The following is a 22,636-nucleotide window of genomic DNA, read 5'->3' on the forward strand; positions in this document are numbered from 1 at the left end:
GAAGATTGTCTTAGATTGTATTATACCTAATTATTAATGAATAGCAAAAACAATTATGCAATGAAGTTATATGTGGCATATGTACACTACTAGGTCTATGTTCATTATTTTAAAATATTTTGGTGTGGAATTAGGTGTGCAGTAGCAAAATATTTTAATTTTAGGCCCTGGAACATAATATTAATATTATCTGTCGTATATATGCACTCTAACGCAGATTGCGTATTTCTGATAACTAATAAGTGGGTACCTAATAACATTTTTTCTAATGCTTACATACGAAGCTCGTCTTTACCAGGAGCGGATTTAAGTATGTGGTGGCCCCTGGGCGGAATATATTGTGGGGGCCCCTTATACATAAACAAGGAAATATATTTTTTTGCTTATTAAATAATATTTATTATTATGTTTAGTAGTAGTAACAATTAACTACTATTTAATAATAAATAATTTTAAAAACAATCGAATCGAGTATAACTAGTATATTAAGTAATATTACCATAGTATTAAGTGTAAGTAATTAAATATAATAAATAAAAATAATACAAATAATAATGTCAAGTAATTAAAATTAAATGCCTGGAACTTTTCTTAATTTATAATAACGATAATTTATCTACAGACAGATAGTCTGTAATGTGTATTTTATATTTCCGAAAACTAATCTCATAATTCTGACGATGAATTACCTATATTCTTGTTAACCATCATGTTTTCTACGACATTCGACATATCATTCAGACCCACATGTGTATATTTAGAATCACATTTACTAATATTATTACAATCGACTGTGCACACCGATCGCGGACAAAATAAACTATCTTATCTAGACTTTTAGAGACCGTTCATTGTCAATAAACGTAAATACATCCATTATTAGTTAGTAAAATAAAAATTTTTAAATGTCCAAAAAAAGTTCAATATTATTTAATTAAGTATGTGTAAATATAAATAAAATATTTTTTCTATATTCTAATTTAAATATCATAAAAATGCTAAGTCATTATAAAGTAATTTTTAGTATTTCTGTGGTCATGTTTATAAGTCATTTTAATATTTTTTCGTGTGCATTTTTTATAAAAGGTCATCAAGTTCCGCCAGTTCCGGGCCCTACTAAATAATAAGTATCATGGGAAGTTCCCGGTGGCCTATCGGGACTTGCCATTGGCCTGGCGGCTGCATGAAATTATTTTTTTAAATAATATTTATATAATATAAAACATAGGTATATCCATGGGCGTAACTAGGATTGAATAGTTACAGGGGCTAGAGTCCTAGAAAACCAAAGTGTAAAAACTAAAATACACCGTGAGGGGCTAAGCCCCCCACACCCCCCTAATCAGCGTCACTGAAATTTAATAGTCACAAATACTTTGCTAAAATCAAATATCTATACTTCAAACACTCACAACAATTTAATTTGATTTTCTTGTAGACATTTTTTTTGATAAAGGAAGACAAACTTCCTAGATCTTAGATTTAAAAAGAACTATTTATAACTTAAAATTTTCGCATTTTCGTCACTTTTACGTAATGTCAAAATACGAACTTTAATGCAAAGAAAAATGTGTCCTTATGTATTTTTAATATTTTTCAACTGCTATTGTAACAATATAATAGGAGCCTTGTATTATGTTTTTAACTAACAAAATTTTATTGATATTTATAGAAAAAATTGAAAACTAAAAATGTCCGTAAACAGCTCAAAACAAGTTAACCATTTTGAAAATTGTATCGCGTAAGGAAAATGCTAATGCAATGCTAAGGTATAAACATTCAGTGAAAATTTCATGTACTTCATTCTTCAGCCATTATCGAATTTGCGTAAAAATTACCGTTTTTCCTTAATTTATTTTAGTTTTTCCCGGTGCTTTTGAAAACTACAGAGAGTTGTTACTTTTGATCACACAGTACGATGCAAATAATATAGCTATAATATTATAAGAATAGGTAGATACGCCAAGGGTACCTATTAAATATAATAATAAATTCGTACTTGGTACATCCACGTTTATTATATTTTCTTTTATATTATTATAATCATTATTTTAAACATTTTTTTCTTCTTCGTAATGATTTGGGCTATAACCACGAGCCTATAAGGAGGGGCTGAAAAGTAAAACCTTTTAGGGGGAGCTAAATACTAATACGGGAGGGCTAAGCCCCCCCCCCCCTAGCTACGCCGGTGGAACGATATATCGTTCTAATAGCCAGTTGAAAAATATTAAAAATACATAGGCACAATTTTTTTTTAAAGCACTTGAAGTTCAAATTTTGACAAAATTTGTCAAATTTCAAATTTAATAATTATTTTGTAGTTGAAAATGTAGTTGAAATTGTAGTTGAAAACTTTTATAGCTAAGGATTGAAAATTGAAAACAATGCTTTTAGGCTCCACGTAAATAGGTTATATATAAATTACTTTATTCCAGGGCTTGCATTTGAAAAAAAAAATATTGTTTTACGTTATTTACAATCAAAACGTTATACAAATTTTGAGTTTATCGTTATTCAAAATTTAAACGTTATTCAACTTTTGTGTTTATCGTTATTCAGAATTAAAACGTTATACAATTTTTGCGTTTAACGTTATTCATAATTAAAACGTTATACAATTTTTGCGTTTATCGTTATTTAATATTTAAAAGTATTTAGATACCTGTTTTAAAAGTACACAGGCTGCAATTTAAAAGTATATGACTATGACCTTTTTTGGGGACATAATTTCCCTATTCTGATTTTTAAGTAGGTATTGTGTAATTTTATTTATTTAATTAAATGGGTTAGATAACCCAATTACATATTATTTACAAAATATAGAGTACAGTGATACAGATTAAATTACAATATACATAGTTCGTAAAGAAATGGAAACAAAATAAATGATAAAACAGTATGATGATAATTAATCTTAAGTTATAAGTGATAATGTATTATTGAATTTAATAAATTGCCTAGGCTCTAAGGACTTTATTATAAAATAATAAATATAAAAAAAAAAAATCATGATCATTATTTTGAAATTTTGAACGTATTATTAGGTTTTTAAGTGTTAAAATTATTTAGTAAGTTTTACAATATTGTGCTTGAGAATATCATTTAAGCAGGAATCTATGTTTCAAACATATTTTACTCTGATTGTTTTGACATACTTTGTCAACATTTATTTTATACCTTCCTACAATTGACAAAATAATCAGAATCTATAATTTATGTTGTTAAAAGTTAAATAATATGTATTGGCAATATAAAAGTGTGTACATAGCTAATATACTATAGAGTGTAGACAACATAGTATAATTCATACTATCTAAATTATACTTATTACCACATTACCATTATTAAATAGAACATTCACAAACAACAAAATAAATACCAATGATCACCGAACACAATAGTTGAATAACTTGAATGGTATAAATTCCGACCGTAGTACAGATAGTACAGTACAATATTATCAGAGTATCACTATTATTAGCTATTGGTAATTAAATTATTCTATTAATACCTTCTTATTAAATTTTAAAATAAATCTAATACGGGATCTCCCGGATAGGCCGGATACGGGATAAAATTAATTCTTGGCTCGAATAAATAATTGAATAATACTAAGTATTATTAAATAATTGGAAATTAATTATTTTGTTTAATGGAATACAATATATACCGTTTTGCGTTATGTTTTGTTTAATGATATATCATATATTTTGTTAAACGTTACGTTTTGTTTTGTGTTATTTATTTATATATGTTTATCGTTTTTCGTTATAATTACGTTTACAAATTTCAATCGTTTTTTTATCAAACATAACGTTATAATCATAACGTTATTATAACGTTTGCAAGCCCTGCTTTATTCACAATAATATCATCAAATATACTTGGTAATATCATAGGCTGACTGACCGTTTTCGCTGAGAATCGTTTTCCTTATACAATGATATTATATCATTGAATTCAAATTTAACACCAACCGTTACAGTAACCCACTTGTAACCTACTGTACAGCAGAGCGACATCCACATACCCACCTTTTTTTTTTTTGCTGACAAGGTATACACAAATCCAAGTATTGCTTAACATCAGATTGAGTAATATTTTTATAACTTTTATTTATTTCATATTACATGCGATCTCTACTCCCGTGTTCAATAGACATATGAATTTCATGTAAATAATCCAAAAATTTCTTCTATCATAACATATAATATAACATTTTCAAAGTCTAAAATATATAAAAATACCGTCAAACGGCCGAACTTGGGGCAGATTTGAAATTCTATTGTAAATAACTTTAAGATTAATTAATCTAGACATATTCTCAATGCAACATTTTTAGATTCTGAGCGAAGCGATGAATGTATTGATTCTACAATGATGTGTGTTTTTTTTTTTATTTTTTTTATTTTAGATTCTGAGTGAAACGATGAATGTATTGATTTTACAATGATGTGTGTTTTTTTTTTTATTTTTTTTTTATTTTTTTTTTTTTATTTTTTTTTTTATTTTTTTATTTTTGTGTCTGTGTACACGATAAGTAGTCGAAATAATGCTTCGATTTTCGACTTCAGTATCTTGTTCGATGGGAAAGTGAATATCGTTGGTGCATTGGGGAGGTCAAAATTTTAATTTCCCAGTAGTTTTCAAAAGCGATGTGAAAAACAAAAGAAAAATTAAGGAAAAACGGGAATTTTTACGCAAAATCGATTTTTAACAAAATCGATTTTGGTTATTGGTGTAACTCTAAAACAAATGACCGTAGATGCATGAAATTTTCACTGGTTGTTTATATTTGCATTTTCTATACACAATACAATTTTGAAAATAATTTGACTTTTTTTGAACTGTTTACGGACATTGTCAGTTTTCAGTTTTTTTAAATTTTTTTTCTATAAATATCAATAAAATTTTATTTGTTGGGTAAAAAAGCTTGAAAATTTAATAGAAGGCTCCTAGGTTATTGTTTCAAAGGCAGATGAAAAAAATTAAAAATCCTTAGTCACAGTTTTTTTTTATACACGTTTAAAGTTCAAATCTTGAAAAAATACGGAAAAATCACGAAAATTTGCAAATTATTTTGAGTTAGAAATTCATAAAAAATTTTCTTTTTAAATCTAAGATTTTAAAATCTAATACAAGATTCCTCATAAGTTTGTCTAACTTTATCAAAAAAAAAATTTCTACAAGAAAGTCAAATTAAATTTTTATGAGCGTTTTAAATTCATATTTTTACAACATTAGATATTCACTCGATTTCTCATGTACCGATTTCCTTATTTTCTTGTAATTCAAAAACGAATAACTGTAGATACATGAAAATTTCACTGAATGTTTATATTAGCATTTCCTATACACCATACAATTTTGAAAATATTTTGACACTTTTTGAGCTGTTTACGGGCATTTTCAGTTTTCAATTTTTTTAGTTTTTTTTTCTATAAATATCAATAAAGTTTTATCTGTTGGGCCAAAAAGTGTAAAAATTTAATACAAGACTCCTGATATATTTTTACAATAGCAGTTGAAAAATATTGAAAATACATAGGCACAGTTTTTTTTTATAAGCATTTAAAGATCAAATTTGGACAGAATTTATCAAAATCTCGAAAATTATCAACCATTGTAATTAATAAATTATAAAATGTTCAGTTTTTATAGCTAAGGATTGAAAATTTAAAACAAGATTCCGTGTAAATAGATAATTCGGTTACCAAAAAATCTAAAAAATACACAAGCACAGTTTATTTGTATAGTCATTTTAAGTTCAAATTTGGACGAAATTACATAAAAACCTAGAATAACTATTTTAGTTATTTTGTTGTGATTGTATAATATTATTCGTGGGCACTTGAAACTTCTAATTTGTAATATTTTCATCGATATATTATGATGATAGTATCACGGTTTGTTGTTGATGTATAACGCGTTATATGTACCTAATGGATATTGTGATATGATTAATTTGGAATTTATTATAGGTCAATTTTTTTTTTAATACCATAGATAAGTGTATAATATGTCTTATACCTAGACTGACATATCGTCTCCACTCAGAATCGTTTTTCTTATACAATGATATATCATTGAATTCAAATTTAATACCATCCATTATACAGTGACCCACTTGTAACCTACAGTACAGCAGAGCGACATCCACTTGCCCACCTTTTTTTATTTTTTTTTTATTTTTGTGTCTGTCATCACCTTTTAGGACAGTAAAAGTGCTTGGATTTTCTTCAATAGTAACTTTTCTGATAGGAAAGTGAATCTAGTTGGTACTTTGGGGGGTCAAAATTTCCCAGTAGTTTTCACAAGCGACGTGAAAAACAAAAGAAAAATTAAGGAAAAACGGGAATTTTTACGCAAAATCTGTTTTCGAGAAAATCGATTTTGGTTTTTGGTGTAACTCTAAAACAAATTACCGTAGGGACATGAAATTTTGACTGAATGTTTATATTAGCATTTTCTATGCACCATAAAATTTACAAAATATTTTGACTCTTTTTGAGCTGTTTACGGCCATTGTCAGTTTTCAATTTTTTTAGTTTTTTTTTCTATAAATATCAATAAAATTTTATCTGTTGAGTAAAAAAGCTTGAAAATTTAATAGAAGGCTCCCAGGTTATTGTTTCAAAGTCAGATGAAAAAAATTAAAAATCCTTAGTCACAGTTTTTAATTATAAGCATTTAAAGTTCAAATTTTGACAAAATACGGAAAAATCACGAAAAATAGCAAATTATTTTGATGAGAATTCATAAAAATTTTTTTTTTTAAATCTAAGATTTGAAAATGTAATATAAGATTACTCATAAGTTTGTGTACCTTTATCAAAAAAAAAATGTCTAGAATAAACTTAAATTAAATTTTTATGAGCGTCTGAAATTTATATTTTTACAACATTTGATATTTACTCGATTTCTCATGTAACAATTTTCTTATTTTATTGTAATTAAAAAACGAATGACTGTAGATACTTGAAAATTTCACTGAATGTTTATATTAGCATTTTCTATACACCATAAAATGTTGAAAATATTTTGACTCTTTTTGAGCTGTTTACGGACATTGTCAGTTTTCAATTTTTTTAGTTTTTTTTCTATAAATATCAATAAATTTTTATTTGTTGGGTAAAAAAGCGTGAAATTTTAATATAATGCTCCTGATATATCGTTCTAATAGCAGTTGAAAAATATTAAAAATACATAGGCACAATTTTTTTTTATAAGCATTTAAAGTTCAAATTTTGACAACATTTATCAAATTTATAATTTATTAATTATTTTGTAGTTAAAAATTTATAAATTTTTAACTATTATGGCTAAGGATTGAAAATTTAAAACAAGGCTCCACGTAAATAGGTTATATATAAATTACTTTATTCACAATAATATCATCAAATATACTTGGTAAAATCATAGGCTGACTGACCGTTTTCGCTCAGGATCGTTTTTCTTATACAATGATATTATATCATTGAATTCAAATTTAACACCATCCATTACAGTGACCCACTTGTAACCTACCGTACAGCAGAGCGACATCCACTTATCCACCTTTTTTTTAGTTAAGGTTTGATGTATTGATATCTGTTGCATTTGAATCATACAAATTATTCCTTCTATGATTTTTTTTTTATTTGACTTTGGGCACTATGTTAAATTTTTTAAAAAGTACTAGACAATTTTTTGAATTTAACAAATATAATTTGTACCCGGTGAGCATATATTAACATATAAAAAAAAAATAAAAACATTCTTGTTGACCAATTAAATAAGTAGGTATTATAATATTATGTAAATAACATTAAAAAATCAGGGTTGAATAACAGTGGCCCAAGTTGGACTACTTGGACTAAATAAGTAAAACGTAATTTACAAAAATGTATACCAGATTATAATATTTTATAATATAGAGTAGTAAGTACTAAGTTTAACACACATCCGAACATATTCTTTATTATCAATTTGTATGTAAAACGTCTAATTCAATGAGTATTAGTGTAAGTTTTCGGACCTTTTCAAAACAATAGAATATATTAAACTAAAAATTAATACTTTCGTTTAAAATTTGATGCTGCAACACTACCAAAATGATTTTAAATATTGTTAAAATAACAACAGAAAATTTGTATCACATTAATTAATTGAAAAGAGACCATTATGGAGGTAAAATCGTAAAACTAAAAGATAATATTTTTGGCCCCCATGTTAAACGCACGCCCCAAGTTGGCCCGGTTAATTAAAAAAATAAAGTTATTAAACTGATTATTATAATCATAAATTGGATTTTATCAAGGCTGGGCATTAACGAGTTAAAAGTTAAAATTAAGTTAAACCGTTAAGTTAATTTTAATTAAGTTAATTAACTCGTTACTTTTTTTACAAATTAACTTTTAACTTAATAAGTTACTTTTTTTTTAAGATTAACGTGTTAACTTTAAGTTAATTTTATTTAAAAGTATCTAAATTAAGTTAATTTTAGTGCAAAGAATAATGCAAATTATTAATGAGGTTTTTAGTATATTTATTATTTATTATTTTAATATGAATTTCCTGTAGACGAAAATAATATGAAAAATAACTTTAATAGTCATTATATGGGCTATAATATAATATCTACCTACACGTTTATCATTATAAATTGTATTAATAATATTTTCAAAGATAGGTTATACCTACAGATTATCGTTTAAATGGGTTCCCTGAAGTGGATGTTGAATATTGTCGTGAACGTTTTACCATTATTAAATAAATGCAATAAATAATAATCGGCTAGTCCGAATTTGGTTCTACAATAATTACCGGCATTATAATAAGTCACAACACAGATAAAATGCGGAATTTAATAAATAATTGTTTTGACATGTTATTGGTGAAGCCTATAATAAAAACAACTAATAATCAATAAAATGATAAAATATAAGTATACCATCATGTGTCATTTGTGTCAACCTTCGTAATATAAATTTATAATTTATTACCCATTCAATATTTCTGCTTGGTATTTAATTAAATTTATATAATATTATGATGTATATTTCGCTTAAACTTTTACAGATATGAGTGAATAGCTTTGTATATACAGATATACTATATAATATTAAAATAAAGAGTACCTAAAGATAATATAATATTATTGTTATTTGTATGTATTTAACGTAAATAAGATTACAAGAATTTTATATTATTATGATTTGTGAATCAAGGCTCTGTTCGTTTTATTTTTATAATATTGTTATTGTATGAACAGACGAACAGTAAACACTATAAACATCATAAACCCATGGAAATTCTAAGAATATTCTGTGAAAATAGTAAATACCACGAGAGCTAGTGTCGACGGGGATTAATCACAAAACAACTGTGGTTTAATTTCCAAATTTCCAATTTAATTTCATTATCCAACTAGCATGTGTTCTGTTCGCATCTTGTTAGAATTTATAATATATAGTTATTAGTTTATTACTTTATTAGCTTATTATATTTCTGTAAAAGTTTATTATTTTTTTTAACTACAATGTCTGAAGACCATATTTTAAAGTGGCCCTATTTAAAAACTTATTTCGAACAACAACTATCAACATCAGATACAACTGAAAAAAAATCAAATTTTACATTCAAATGCATGCTATGCATGCCAAAAATAAAATTGATATCAACTTCTATAAGTTCAAATTCAAATTTAAAAACTCACATCAAGGTAAGTTTATTTATATTTTATAGTAAAATATATATTATATATATCGTTCCTCATGCATATCGGACAGTTATAATTATAATTATTCGTGAATTTATAAAAAAATATCCAGTTAATATTAAGGTTCAACCGTCTATTATTATTATTAAATTGTTTTCAAACATATCAAAATAAATCACCATATTATAGTAAAAGTACCAATTGTACAGCTTTTGTAAACAACTCGAAAAATTAATAATTAAAATTATTTTTTGATCAATCGTGTTTAGAAGTACTAGCTACCTAACTACCTGTTTTAAAAAAATTTCAGTAATTATTATGATTTTTGTTATTTTACAATATTATCTTTAGTAAAACTAAAACTCGTAGATATAAATTACCGTAATTTCGTATCAAATATTGAAAAATAAGTGGATAAATTTGAAAATGTGCGATTTTTATGCGTTTTATATTATTATTGAAGTTAATACCTATTTTTTCAGCATGTTCATCCAAGTGAATTAATTACATTTAATGAGCTTGGAAAAAGGAAACCGTACAATAATAATAATTGTACTCAACCCAAAAAACAGTTGAAATTATCGGAAGTAGGAAAAACTGTAAAAAATCTTAGTCAAACAGAATTTGATAAGGCTAACCTAGAACTCGTTATAAATACTGTGTCACCTTTTTCTTTGATTGAGCACCCTGCATTTATAAAATATTGTCACTTAACATCGAATAAAGTTCCTATGTCCAGAAGAAGTATGATGAGAAATGTAAGCTCATTGTTCAATGATATGATTCAACAACTGAAGACTGAATTAGAAAAAATTGAATATGTTTGCATTACTGCAGATTGTTGGAGTATTTTCCACAGGTAAAATATTATTTTTAAATTATAAAAAAAATAAATTTTTAATTGTTATTTAATAATAATATTAAACCTATGTTTACAAAATAAATTTATTGTAGATCGTATATGGGTTTTACAATTCATTGGCTGAACCCAATTACATTGGAACGCAATTCCCGAGCCCTCGCTTGTAGACGCATGTTAGGGAGGCATACATACGATAATATAGCAGAATTAATTGAAAAAGTTCTTACAGAATTTGATGTACAGTCTAAAACCACTCTAATAGTCACAGATAACGCAGCAAATTTTGTTAAAGCTTTCAAGTAAGATATATATTTTAGAATGGCCCATTTGTATTAGTTATAAATATTATGATTTATAATAATTTATTATAACAAATTCATTAAGCTATGATTTTACACCAACTTTTTGAATTTTATTTAAAATTGTAATTTATATACAGTGCTGATAATCAGATTTTATTTTATCTTTTTCAACAGTATAAAAAATACTAGAATTAATTAATTTCTAAACGCTGGTATACAATCATAGATTATTTTTACTTTTTATAATAATAATATACTAATTGTATGTATTTATATATTGTATTTTTTTTGTAATAGTTCATTCATTATATCATAGTATTCATTTTATTTTTATAATTACAATTATTATTACAAGTTTTTCAATTTTAAATGTATTTATTTTGATTTCAGAGTGTTTGGTGCTAATAATGAAATTGACAATTATAGTGGTAATAATATTGAAATTGAAAATGATGAAATATTGAGAACCATAAATATCACTGAAATACTTGATGGTCAAACTCAAAACACAAATGATGTATTAGATATAAAATTGCCGAAACATCAAAGATGTGCTGCGCACACGTTAAATTTAATTGCAACAGTTGATATTCTTGAAGCAGAAAAAGATGGCCCATATAAAGTACTTAGTAGGCGTGTGTTTGCTAAATGTCAATCTATTTTCAATAAGCAGAATCAATCGACACAATGTGCTGATAAAATTAAAGAAATTCTGGGAAGATATCTTATAACACCAAACGCAACCAGGCAAGCTAATATTATTTAAATTTCAATACTTTAAAATTAAATATCATGTATTATTATGACATATCAGTGTTTCATTATTAATAACAAAATAAATTACTATAATTTTCAGATGGAATTCATTCTACGATGCCATAAAATGTATTGTTGACCATATAGATAACATGGATACAATATTCACAGCATTTCAATTAACTCCTTTCTCAGGTCAAAGAGAGTCTTCATTTTTAATTGAATACTGCAAGGTTAGGTAAATTATTACTTATAATGATAGGTAATAATGAAAGAAATATAATAGTTTAACAGTAAGAAACTAAAGAAAAACAATTTTTTTTTCTTATTAATTTGTCATTACTTTGGGAAGAAGGAATTGAGAAGGAAATCAAATTTTTCTTCAATGGGATGTATGATACTTATTGTTTTATTATCTTAGGTGATGAAACCAATTGCAACAGGGCTAGATATTTTACAAGGTGAACAACATGTGTGTATTGGATATCTATTACCAACAATTACTGCTATAAACAAAGCCTTAAATGAATTTAATAATTTAAATTTCTGTAGACCATTGGTTCATGCTTTAAAAAATGGATTAACCAAAAGGTACTTTTATACATTTTTAAATTTTTATTATATTCATTAGAACTCAATGAGAATGATATATGTACTCCAATGTTATTCATAAAAGTTAAAACTTATTTATAAAGTTAAAATGGTACAAAAACGTTTTACAGAACAATTTCATAAATAGTGTTTAATGTTTATATTATTACCCTATGTCGCCCAAATATTTATATATTTTAAATTTATAAGTAGTAATGCACTTGTAATATTTAACGATTCTTAAGTTAAAACTGAATTATATCATTATAATGTGTTACATGGTACATTAAATATACATTATATTTTCAGGTTTAAAAATTACATGCAGTCAAAAACATTACAAGTTTCTTCGGCATTGGTACCAAAGTTTAAATTAATTTGGGCTAATCCCGAAGACAGAAACATCATAAAACAACATGTTATTGATCGTGTGCAATTTCATTTTGATCAAAACAAAAATCTTTCTTCTCTAAGTTCTTCAAATATTGAAACAAACAGTGAAGATGAAGATGATTTTTTCACTTTTTCCAATGATGAAATCTCAGTGATTAACTCTGATTTCCAAACTTTAGTTACTAATTATTTATCAAATACTAACATTAAGGTACCACTTGATTTAACACATGAATTAAAAAAAGCTTATATAGAATTTAACACAGCTATACCGTCATCTGCTCCTGTAGAGAGATTGTTTAGTGCTGGTGGTCAATTATTTGACAAAAGGAGAGGATCCATTTCTGACAACAATTTTGAAATGTCTCTTTTGTTAAAATATAATAAATATTTTTAATAAAAATTTAAATTTTGTTTTGTCCTTGTAATTAATTAATATTGGGCAGTTAAAAAATATATTTATTTATGTTTATAAATAATATCTATATAATACACATAAATGATATATAGCAACATAAATGAGATTATCGATTATCTTATTTATATGTTACCTAAATGGTATGTGGTGACTTTCAATAATGAATGCTGTAGTCATGACTCAACTATTTTATTATTTACCATGTTTAGTAACAGTGGAAGTACACAATTAGTAAAATTGAAATAATTGCGTAATAATTCATAAGTTTGTAAAGACAACTTCTATAATTATAATTAACTATTTTAAATGTATAGTTATTTTTATATTCTATAACGGGTATTTAAATTTGTACGAAAAGTTTAAAGCTTATACAAAATATGTAATTTTTTAAGATATTTATTAAAGGTTTAACATTTGTGGTTTTATTTTTATCTAAAAATATAGTACAAAGTAATTATATTTTTACTGATAATAATTGTTCATGTTGTGCTGAGCCTAGTTTTTAAAACTACACGGTGGCTGCATTTTGTCTACTCAGTATAGAAAATATATTTGGGTGGTAGGTACTAGGTACTGCCTGTTTGATTTTTATAATTTATGTGAATCAATTAAAAATATTGGTATCTTGGCAGTTGGGAGAAAACTGTGTTTTTTTTTTTGGATGTACCACTTGGGTAAATTGATTTGAGTATGAGTTTAGGACTAAGATTTATTTTGGAAAAGTAGGTTTTTTGACAGCTAGTTAATACTTTTATGTATCATTTAAAAAAATTTTCCCAGTATTTTTCTTGAGTGTAAAAAAACTAATATTATGTGTGCAATTTTTTATTTTTGCAAAATAGAAAATTTTAACTTTAAACTAAGTTAAGTTACTTTTTTTTCAAAGTTAACTTTTAACTTAACGAGTTAACGAAAAAAATATGATTAACTTTTAATTTAACTTAACTTTATTATTTTAAAATAACTTAACTTAACGAGTTAAAAAAAATCGTTAACTTGCCCAGCCTTGGATTTTATGGAATTAGATAGTTATTTTTCCTTATAATAAATATAACTAAAAGGATCTACATGCATAATAATATACATATAATATTATATTATAAGTATAACAGTTTATTTACCAAACCCAATATTATTTTCTAAACATAATAAAATTTGTTTTTTAAAAACCTTGAATATTCTTTTGTTACATAAATTATATTCTAAATGATGATGATATCACACAAAAATATTGAAATATTTTTCAATTTACTACACACATAGGATTTTACTGATTTAAAATAATTAAAAAAGTTACCTCACTAACTCACTTACAGGGTAAGTAGTATATTAAAATGGGTGTGGGGGGGGGGGGGGATTTAGTGTGTTAAAACAGGTTTTTTTTTTATAGAAAACTTACAAAGCCCAAAAGTAACAGTTAAATTAATTAGTGTGTGGTGTGTGCTCTGAAATCAGATGTATTTTAGGCCCTGCAATATAATACCGGTTTGTGATATTTTGTACAATTTGACAAAATAACTAGTCAAAGTATAAATTACATACATTACATACAAGTTTTAGTTATTTCACAAGCTTTTTTTTCCAGTATGCATCACTACATGTCTACATGGGAGCCGAACTGTTTATCACATTCCTTAGCTCCAGTTCAATAATTTCATAAGCTAACTGATTCAATTGTTACTAAAGCAGTTGAAAAATATTAAAAATATATAGGCACAATTTTTTTTTATAAACATTTATTAAGTTCGAATTTTGATAAAATTTATCAAATTTAAGAATTATTTTGTAGTTAAAAGTTTATACAATGTTCAACTTTTATAGCTATAAATTGTAAATTTAAAACAAGGTAAATAATCCTAAAAATCATAATTATTCGAATATTTATCTTGGATCATATACTATGGATGTGGCTACAGCGTATGATTTTGTCGCCTATAATATAGCGACGAGTCGCCGAATTAGGTGATCTATTTGCACGAGTGCAATGCAACTCCTCGCATAATTATCCATAGGTATAATAGGTATCTGTGGATAAATATGCGAGAATTCGCGTTGCGCATGCGTATATTGACCACCTGGCACCAAATACGGCGACTCGTCACTATTGATTAAATCGGCAACGTTTTTTGTATTGATTTAATGCGCTGTGGCTCCATCCACCGTATATACGATATTTATTATAAATAATTTATAACACATGAGTGATTTATGAAATTTAATAACTGATAATAAAATCTGTGATAGCTGATCATGATAACAGAGTCGCCCATCTTACAGACGTTCTAGACGCTTGTCTATTATCTCCTACCGTCGTCGGCGCGCGCCTTATAAAATTTAATTTCTCATTAAATTTCTTACAGTATTTGAGTTTCGTACTTGCTATAATATTATACTTTTGTACTTTTGTGTGCTATCGTCAATTATCAACAACGTTCGCCGTCGCCGTCTCCAGGTGCCAAATTTCCAAATTCCAACCTACACTCTAGTAGAGTGACTCTACAGTGCCCCACAGCTATTGCCGCGACCGACACAGGTTCGTAACAATCAGTATTTTCTTTCATATAAATTATACAGGGTGAATGTTTAACCGTGCTCACCCACCTTTCTTCCTTTAATAGTTCATTTAATCAAATTCTACGTGGCTATGTCGACGTTTGTTATCATTGATTGATCCGTCATCTGCATTGTTATAATACAGATTATTTGATGGATGCATCGTTTTAAAAAACAGACAATATTTGAGTTTGTACTTACTACTTATGTACTTTAGTGCGCTCTACCGTCTTGTGTTTACCGTCAACACCATTCGCCGTCTCCGAATTCTACCCCAAGCACCCTCCCCCTTAATCCGCTTCTGAGTATATAGTAGTATTTATTATACTTGGATCATTTCAACAAATTAATCATCAATAGTAGGTAATTACTAGAGCGCAGATTAGTATGAATTTGCTAATTTATTCTGGCTGATCGTATGATATGCTAAGTGTACACATAATTTGTTTCATGATATAACAATTTTAACTATGGAACTATAATGGTACATATATTTTGCATTTATTTGACATTTTTTGATTTTAATTTTAATTTTGTTTTTTGAATTACCTACATGATTTTTTTTCTGATTTCAATTTAAAATAATTTACTTATTTATTTTACTTATAATTTTAGGATATTTATATTTTTATATTATACACCAAAAACTATTTACTCTTTTCTGTTTGTAATTAGGTTTTATACATTATTTTTAGTTTTGTTTCATTAAAATATCAGTTTTACATTTTTACTATTTTAATTTTGATTTCCACCTCTGAGCCAGCAATTCGGCGCAGGATCGTGATATCATGTCCCGTTGAAGCATCATTAAACACGGCTATGAAACGATATTAATAAACAAAATCGCTTACCAATGAACATAATGATTGGTTTGCTGGTTTTTGTTGAATTTTGAACTAAAATCTTTTTTTTAAAGTTTTATATAATTTTGAATATTATTATAAAAATTTTGATTTTGATATTACTTTAGAGTTCATAGAGAATTATTAACAATATTTACAATTGATTTTGAAATGACCTTTTTTAATTTAAAGGCATTCATATCTTGACTTATAAATATACAATTCATAATGGAAAATATAATACCAGAAACCAGTAGATGCAAACCAGTCAAATTGTTTAAAAAATCATCCTTCATTGACATGTATGAGGGTTTGCAATCCTTACGCAAGTAAGTGGTAAGTGATTTAATCTCCTAGATAAATATTAATAATATTTTTTTGTTTTTAGTGATGAGATTTTTTGTGATATTAAACTGGAAACGGACGATAACAAAATAATAACTGCACATAAAGTGGTTTTATCAGCGGCTTGTCCGTATTTCCATGCTATGTTCACAAATTTTGCAGAAAGGAATCATGATCTTGTGGAAATGAGACATATAGATTATACCGCTTTACTGCTTTTAGTGAACTTTATTTATTCAGGACAAATCTTGATCACTGAAGAAAACGTCCAGGTAATAATAGATAAAGTTTGATTTAATTATAGAAAACTAAATTATTTAAATCGTTTGTTATTTATTTCTTAAGGATATATTACCGGCTGCAGATCTCTTGCAGTTCCAAGGAGTAAAAGAGGCTTGTTGTGATTTCTTACAATCACAGCTCTGTCCTACAAATTGTATCGGAATTAACTATTTAGCTGATTTACACAGCTGTACAAAATTGATAACAAGTTCAGAAGTATATATTCATCAACACTTTTCGTACGAAATTGAATTTATTATTTTGATTCTATAAGTACATTTTATTTATTACTGTAATATTTTGATTCTTAGAGAAGTTGTTGGTTGCAAAGAATTCCTATCTTTATCATCGGAACAAGTGGTTAAGTTGATCTCTAGTGATAGACTTCCAGTATCATCTGAAGAAAAAGTAGGCAAACTATAATTGATTATTGTTATGTTTTATTATTGACGAAGGAAAAATTCAGTAACCATTTAATATGTAATATTAAGTATTCTAATTAATTTATAGTATATTTATTGTTTTAGGTATTTGAAAGTGTTATTCGTTGGGTAAAATATGATTTGAGTTCAAGAAATAGCATTTTACCCCAATTAATGGAACACGTACGATTACCATTAACATCAAAGGATTTCATATTAAAATATGTACTTACGGAACCTCTTATTAAGAATTGTTTAAAATGTAAGTTTTTTCTTTAAATATAATTTCACTGTAAATTAATTTATATTTTAGATATATATTTATTTATTATTTTTAAGGTTATCAATATGTATTTGAGGCATTAAATACACTCAAATCAAAAGAGCTTGTTCCACAAATCATCCAGAATACACCTAGGCATGGAGAAAGAGTATGATTCTGTTATAATTTATTCATCTTTACAATTTAATTAAATTATTTAATGATAACAGGGTATACTAGTTGTTGGTGGAATTTATTCTGGATTAAGTAATAGTTTAGAATGGTATGACCCAACCATGAACCATTGGTATATTGGACCACAAATTATTACTAACCGTGAAAGACCTGGTCTAGCCGTAATTAAAGATAATTTAGTATTTTATGTGGGTGGTTATGATGTATCACCTCTTCGGTCTGTATTTGTGCTTGATTTATCTTCAGAATCACCTTGTTGGCAACCAAGTGTCAACATGTTAGTTGAACGTGATTATGTAAGAGTTGGTGTAATAAATGATAATATATATGCCGTAAGTAATGTTAAATTATAAATTATTAGTTTATGTGTTAAAAAGTACTTACAGATATATTATACTTTCAATTTAAGGTAGGAGGATATAATCATACGGATGGTTATTTAAATAGTGCAGAAGTTTATTACTACAATACTCAAGAATGGCATATGATATCTAATATGCCTATTGTAAGAATTTTTTTTGCGGTCGGAATCCTGAATGATCTTTTATATGTGGTAAGTAATTAATATTCCTTTTATGATTTTAATTTTGTACTATATTTGTTATAATAATAATTGGAATTGGAATAATAAAAGTCTCCTGAGAAAGAATCGCGTAATATATTCACAAAGTAAAATATTTCAATAAATTAAAAATTTATATTAATATTAAAGAATAATCTAATAAAAATATTTGTTTATATACCTCTTATATTCAATGATTTAATAATTTAATTAGGAACTGGTTCAATTTCACCTATATATAGGGGGTACAAAAACTCAATTTTATTTTTGTTACAGATTTTTTCTTTATGTAACACAAAAAGTATTTTTATTACTTAATAAGACTACTTGTTAGTTTTTAATATTGTAAATACAATATTTACAAAAATTATTAAACTTTATTATAATAATGGTGACAATGCAAAAGGTTATAAGCGACACTTTTTATGAAATCGGCTTTTTGTAATTAGCCTTTGTAATAAGCAACGTAATTCTGTATCAAATGCTCTTACTCATTTATCGATATGTTTTTTTTTTACGATATAAAACGAAAATTTAGATTTTAGACATAAGCGCCAAAAAGTGTAAATTAATTAACAAGTATGTATATAAATAAGGAATAAGCGACATTTAGTTTGAAATGATAGCATAAGCACCATAGGATTTTACTTTATGGGGCCGAAGCGAAAACATAATTATTATAGTTCATAATAGATTTTATATAAAAAAAACTATTTTCTGTTATCTGTTCCGTTGACTATAAATAATAATAATAATAAAATAATAAAAATGATACAAATCTTAAAAATGCAATATTGTATGAAGTTATTAACATTTTATGCCAATGAGAATATTTATCTACGTTTCTATTAAAATAACATGTCATTTATTTATAATGAATAATCATAAATTATAATCAATGAAAATAACTATGATAAACTATATTTTTTTTCTTATAATAATTAATAATTTTGCGCCCGAATATTCACATAATGAGAAGAAAATTAATAGCCCATAAGCACCAAATTTTATAATAATAGCAAATTTTAACGGATATAAATGTTTAGCTAAAAAAAATTGAAAAACAATTGTCTTAAATAGAGTACAACTCATCTTTTTTACTATTATCATTTTTTTCTAAATTAAAATATAATCTATGAAATGTAATTATTGTTAAAAATAGTTTTTTGGCTCACCTGAATAATTTCGAAAATGTCGATTATGCCCTTTTGCATTGTCACCATCAATATTATGTTTGTTTTCAACATAAAATATAGCCTAATTTTTTTAGTTTCTTTCTAACTTGATCAAGATTTATTTTTAATTTCCAAACATTTTTGAACCTGTGTAATATTTAAATTGATATGCTTATTTTTAATAATTACATTTTTGTAATTAAAAATAATAATATTTTGTTTATTCAACTTGTTATAGTTATGTACTCAATATTATAAATAATCAACCACTTTCATTGGAAATACTATGGAATAATATTGTATTCCTGGATTTTTTTTTAGTGTAATGTATTTTTATCCTACAGTGATTTGTATTAATTAAATTTTGTAGGTAGGAGGTTATAATCAATCAAGACAGGCTTTAGACACTGTTGAATGTTATAATCCCAGTATTGATATGTGGTCACCAGTCGCAAACATGTGTGTATGTCGCAGTGGTGCTGGTGTAGGAGTTTTATACGGTGAACTGTATGCTGTAGGCGGTGATAATGGATCAGACCTTTTGAGTAGTGTTGAAAAATATAGTCCAACAACAGGAGTTTGGACTACTATAGCAGATATAAGTTTTCCACGAAAAAATGCAGGTAACTTCTCTTTGAATAATTCTAAACTATTTTATGAAACATTTTTTTTTTTTTTTTGAAACGTTAATTAAACTTAATTTTTCAATATAGACGTAGTCGCATTAGATGGTTTATTGTATATCGTCGGTGGAGTGACCCAAACTCCTGATTTTGAATCTGTAGAATGTTACAACCCAAACACCAATACGTGGGCCATGGTCACAGCGACAATGAATGTTGAACGGTTTTTACCTCGATCAGTAGCCATTAATAGGCCACGACATTTAACAACTTGTTAGCATTCATGATTATTTTTTTGGTACAATATATGTTTTCATAAATTGCATTATTGTATGTTACACCATGTTTATTGTATTATTTTTAATTTTACATCTTTTATGTTTAATTTCTATAGCTAATTAAGGTTTCTTCTCATAAGTAGTTATTATTGTAACCAAAAAAACTATAAAATATATACCTAAACACAATTTTATTTATAGATATTTTTATTTCAAATTTGGATCAAATTAGAGACGTATTTAAATGAAGAATAACAATTTTAGTTTTTTTGTTTTAATTTATAAATAGTATTCGTGGACACTTGGAATTATTAAAGTATATTATAATTTATACACACAATGCCATTTTCAAATGAAATGTCTTCAGCAATAATTAATCCAACTAACAGAATTACTTATAGTAAAATAAATTATTTTAATAGAAATAAAACCACAGATTATATAAAACTGTTTATTATGTGTGTTCTAGTGACAAAATTAATAATTACACTACCGACATTATTTTTAAAAAAAAATAGTTAACCAATATACATACCTTGTAGATACACATAATTAATAACAATATAATTTTACTATAGTGGTGTATACCATATATGTAGAAATATACATTGTACTATTTTGTCCTATGCAGTAACGCAGATTGTGTTTTACTAATAAATAATTGAACGGGCTGGCCCACTGGGATACCGGGAAGTTCTTGAGATTTATATTTTATGTTTATTTTATCAATTCCTTTACTAGGTAGATAACATTTAATAAATATTTTGACTTGTTTTGTGCTGTTTACGGATAATTTTAAGATTCAATTTTATTTGTTGGGCTAAAAAGCGTAAAAATTCACTACAAGGCTTCTAATATATTGCTTAAATAGCAGTTGAAAAATATTAAAAATTCATAGGCACAGTTTTTTTTTTATATAAGCATTTAAAGTTAGATTTTTGATAACATTTATCAAATTCAAAATTTGAAAATGTATAAAATGTTCAATTTTTATAGGTAAGGGTTGAAAATTGAAAACAAGGTTCCACGTAAATAGCTAATAATATATAAATTACTTTGTTTGCAATATATTATCATCATATTATTATATACAATACACGTCTTAGTAATATAATAGATCAGTGTTTCTTAAACCCATAAGTGGTACATTAAGAACATCTCCCAAAAAAAAAAAAAATGGAATGGATTGTTCACATTAAAAATTATTTGGTATATTTGATATATTTAATAATAATATAAATAATAATTTTACATATTGAATTTTCTATTTATGCATTAAATGCTTATATTATTATTATCATGTTGTAGTTCCTAATAAAATAAAATTCTGTATACATGTAAAATAACATTTTTGATAAGCAAAAAAAAATGTTATTTGGTCAAGTGGTACACGAAAATTTTCAAACTGTATAGGTGGTACGCTGATACTAAAAGGTTGAGAACAACGCTGTCATAGACTGACTGACCGTCTTTGCTCAGAATCATTTTTCTCATACAATGACACAGTGGCGGAACCACGATCATTGAGGCCCGTGGATACAATTTTTTTGGAGGCCCTATATCTGTAATTCAAATTTCTAAACATTGGGCTGTTTATTTATATGCAATAAAAAAATATATATTTATAGTAAATTAATTATTTATTGAATTATAATTTCGGAAACAGTAATAATAATATTTTATTTACAATGAAAAAGATTTTTTTTCTGCTACGGTCTTGAGCAAACGTCTTCGCCAATAACGAAAAGTTCAATTTTTTAGCACGCTCGTTTTCTATCGAAATCATTGCAAGACCACTAAGCCGTGTTTGGGACATGGGACTTCTTAGATAATTTTAAATTAATTTAAGTTTTGAGAATGCCCTTTCTGCATTCGCCACAGTAACTGGTAATGTAAGGAATAAGTAAAATGCCGTTAATAAGTCAGGGAAACTAGTAATTAAATTATTATTTTCAATTATTAGTAATTTAGTCGTATCAAAATTCTGTTACAAGACTTAAGTTCAGAACAAACAGTCATTTAAATTACTCAATTTGTGTGGCGAGTTCTGCTGGATTAAAGTCCTGAAATTCATC

The 22,636-nt window shown here is 26.1% G+C and overlaps 2 protein-coding genes across 3 annotated transcripts; both read left to right on the forward strand.

Moving 5' to 3' along the window:
* Nucleotides 1–8,367: 8,367 nt before the first annotated feature.
* On the forward strand, nucleotides 8,368–13,298 carry LOC132947164 (uncharacterized). The gene is made up of 7 exons (XM_061017374.1): nucleotides 8,368–9,703; nucleotides 10,183–10,559; nucleotides 10,655–10,861; nucleotides 11,255–11,611; nucleotides 11,721–11,853; nucleotides 12,042–12,211; nucleotides 12,521–13,298. The coding sequence occupies exons 1-7, from the start codon at nucleotides 9,521–9,523 to the stop codon at nucleotides 12,999–13,001; spliced, it is 1,908 nt and encodes a 635-aa protein (XP_060873357.1). The 5' UTR covers nucleotides 8,368–9,520; the 3' UTR covers nucleotides 13,002–13,298.
* Nucleotides 13,299–15,087: 1,789 nt separating this feature from the next.
* On the forward strand, nucleotides 15,088–20,755 carry LOC132946782 (kelch-like protein 2). 2 transcript variants are annotated; one of them, XM_061016852.1, is made up of 11 exons: nucleotides 15,088–15,555; nucleotides 16,610–16,746; nucleotides 16,806–17,034; nucleotides 17,108–17,283; nucleotides 17,356–17,452; nucleotides 17,572–17,728; nucleotides 17,806–17,897; nucleotides 17,959–18,255; nucleotides 18,333–18,476; nucleotides 20,031–20,283; nucleotides 20,374–20,755. In XM_061016852.1, the coding sequence occupies exons 2-11, from the start codon at nucleotides 16,646–16,648 to the stop codon at nucleotides 20,559–20,561; spliced, it is 1,734 nt and encodes a 577-aa protein (XP_060872835.1). In that variant the 5' UTR covers nucleotides 15,088–15,555; nucleotides 16,610–16,645; the 3' UTR covers nucleotides 20,562–20,755. The 2 variants fall into 2 exon arrangements, with proteins under 2 accessions (XP_060872835.1, XP_060872836.1); XM_061016853.1 differs by lacking the exon at nucleotides 15,088–15,555 and having other exon boundaries at nucleotides 16,591–16,746.
* The last annotated feature ends 1,881 nt before the right edge of the window (nucleotides 20,756–22,636 follow it).

This window comes from Metopolophium dirhodum, chromosome 6 (genome assembly GCF_019925205.1).
Source record: "Metopolophium dirhodum isolate CAU chromosome 6, ASM1992520v1, whole genome shotgun sequence".
NCBI classification, from domain to species: Eukaryota; Metazoa; Arthropoda; class Insecta; order Hemiptera; family Aphididae; genus Metopolophium; species Metopolophium dirhodum.

Coding starts and splice junctions, on each gene's coding strand:
- LOC132947164 (XM_061017374.1), top strand. CDS start 9,521: ATGTCTGAAGACCATATTTTAAAGTGGCCCTATTTAAAAACTTATTTC. Junction 10,862..11,254: donor AATTTTGTTAAAGCTTTCAA/GTAAGATATATA, acceptor TTTTGATTTCAG/AGTGTTTGGTGCTAATAATG. Junction 11,612..11,720: donor ATAACACCAAACGCAACCAG/GCAAGCTAATAT, acceptor TATAATTTTCAG/ATGGAATTCATTCTACGATG.
- LOC132946782 (XM_061016852.1), top strand. CDS start 16,646: ATGGAAAATATAATACCAGAAACCAGTAGATGCAAACCAGTCAAATTG. Junction 17,898..17,958: donor CACCTAGGCATGGAGAAAGA/GTATGATTCTGT, acceptor TAATGATAACAG/GGTATACTAGTTGTTGGTGG. Junction 18,477..20,030: donor TGAATGATCTTTTATATGTG/GTAAGTAATTAA, acceptor TAAATTTTGTAG/GTAGGAGGTTATAATCAATC.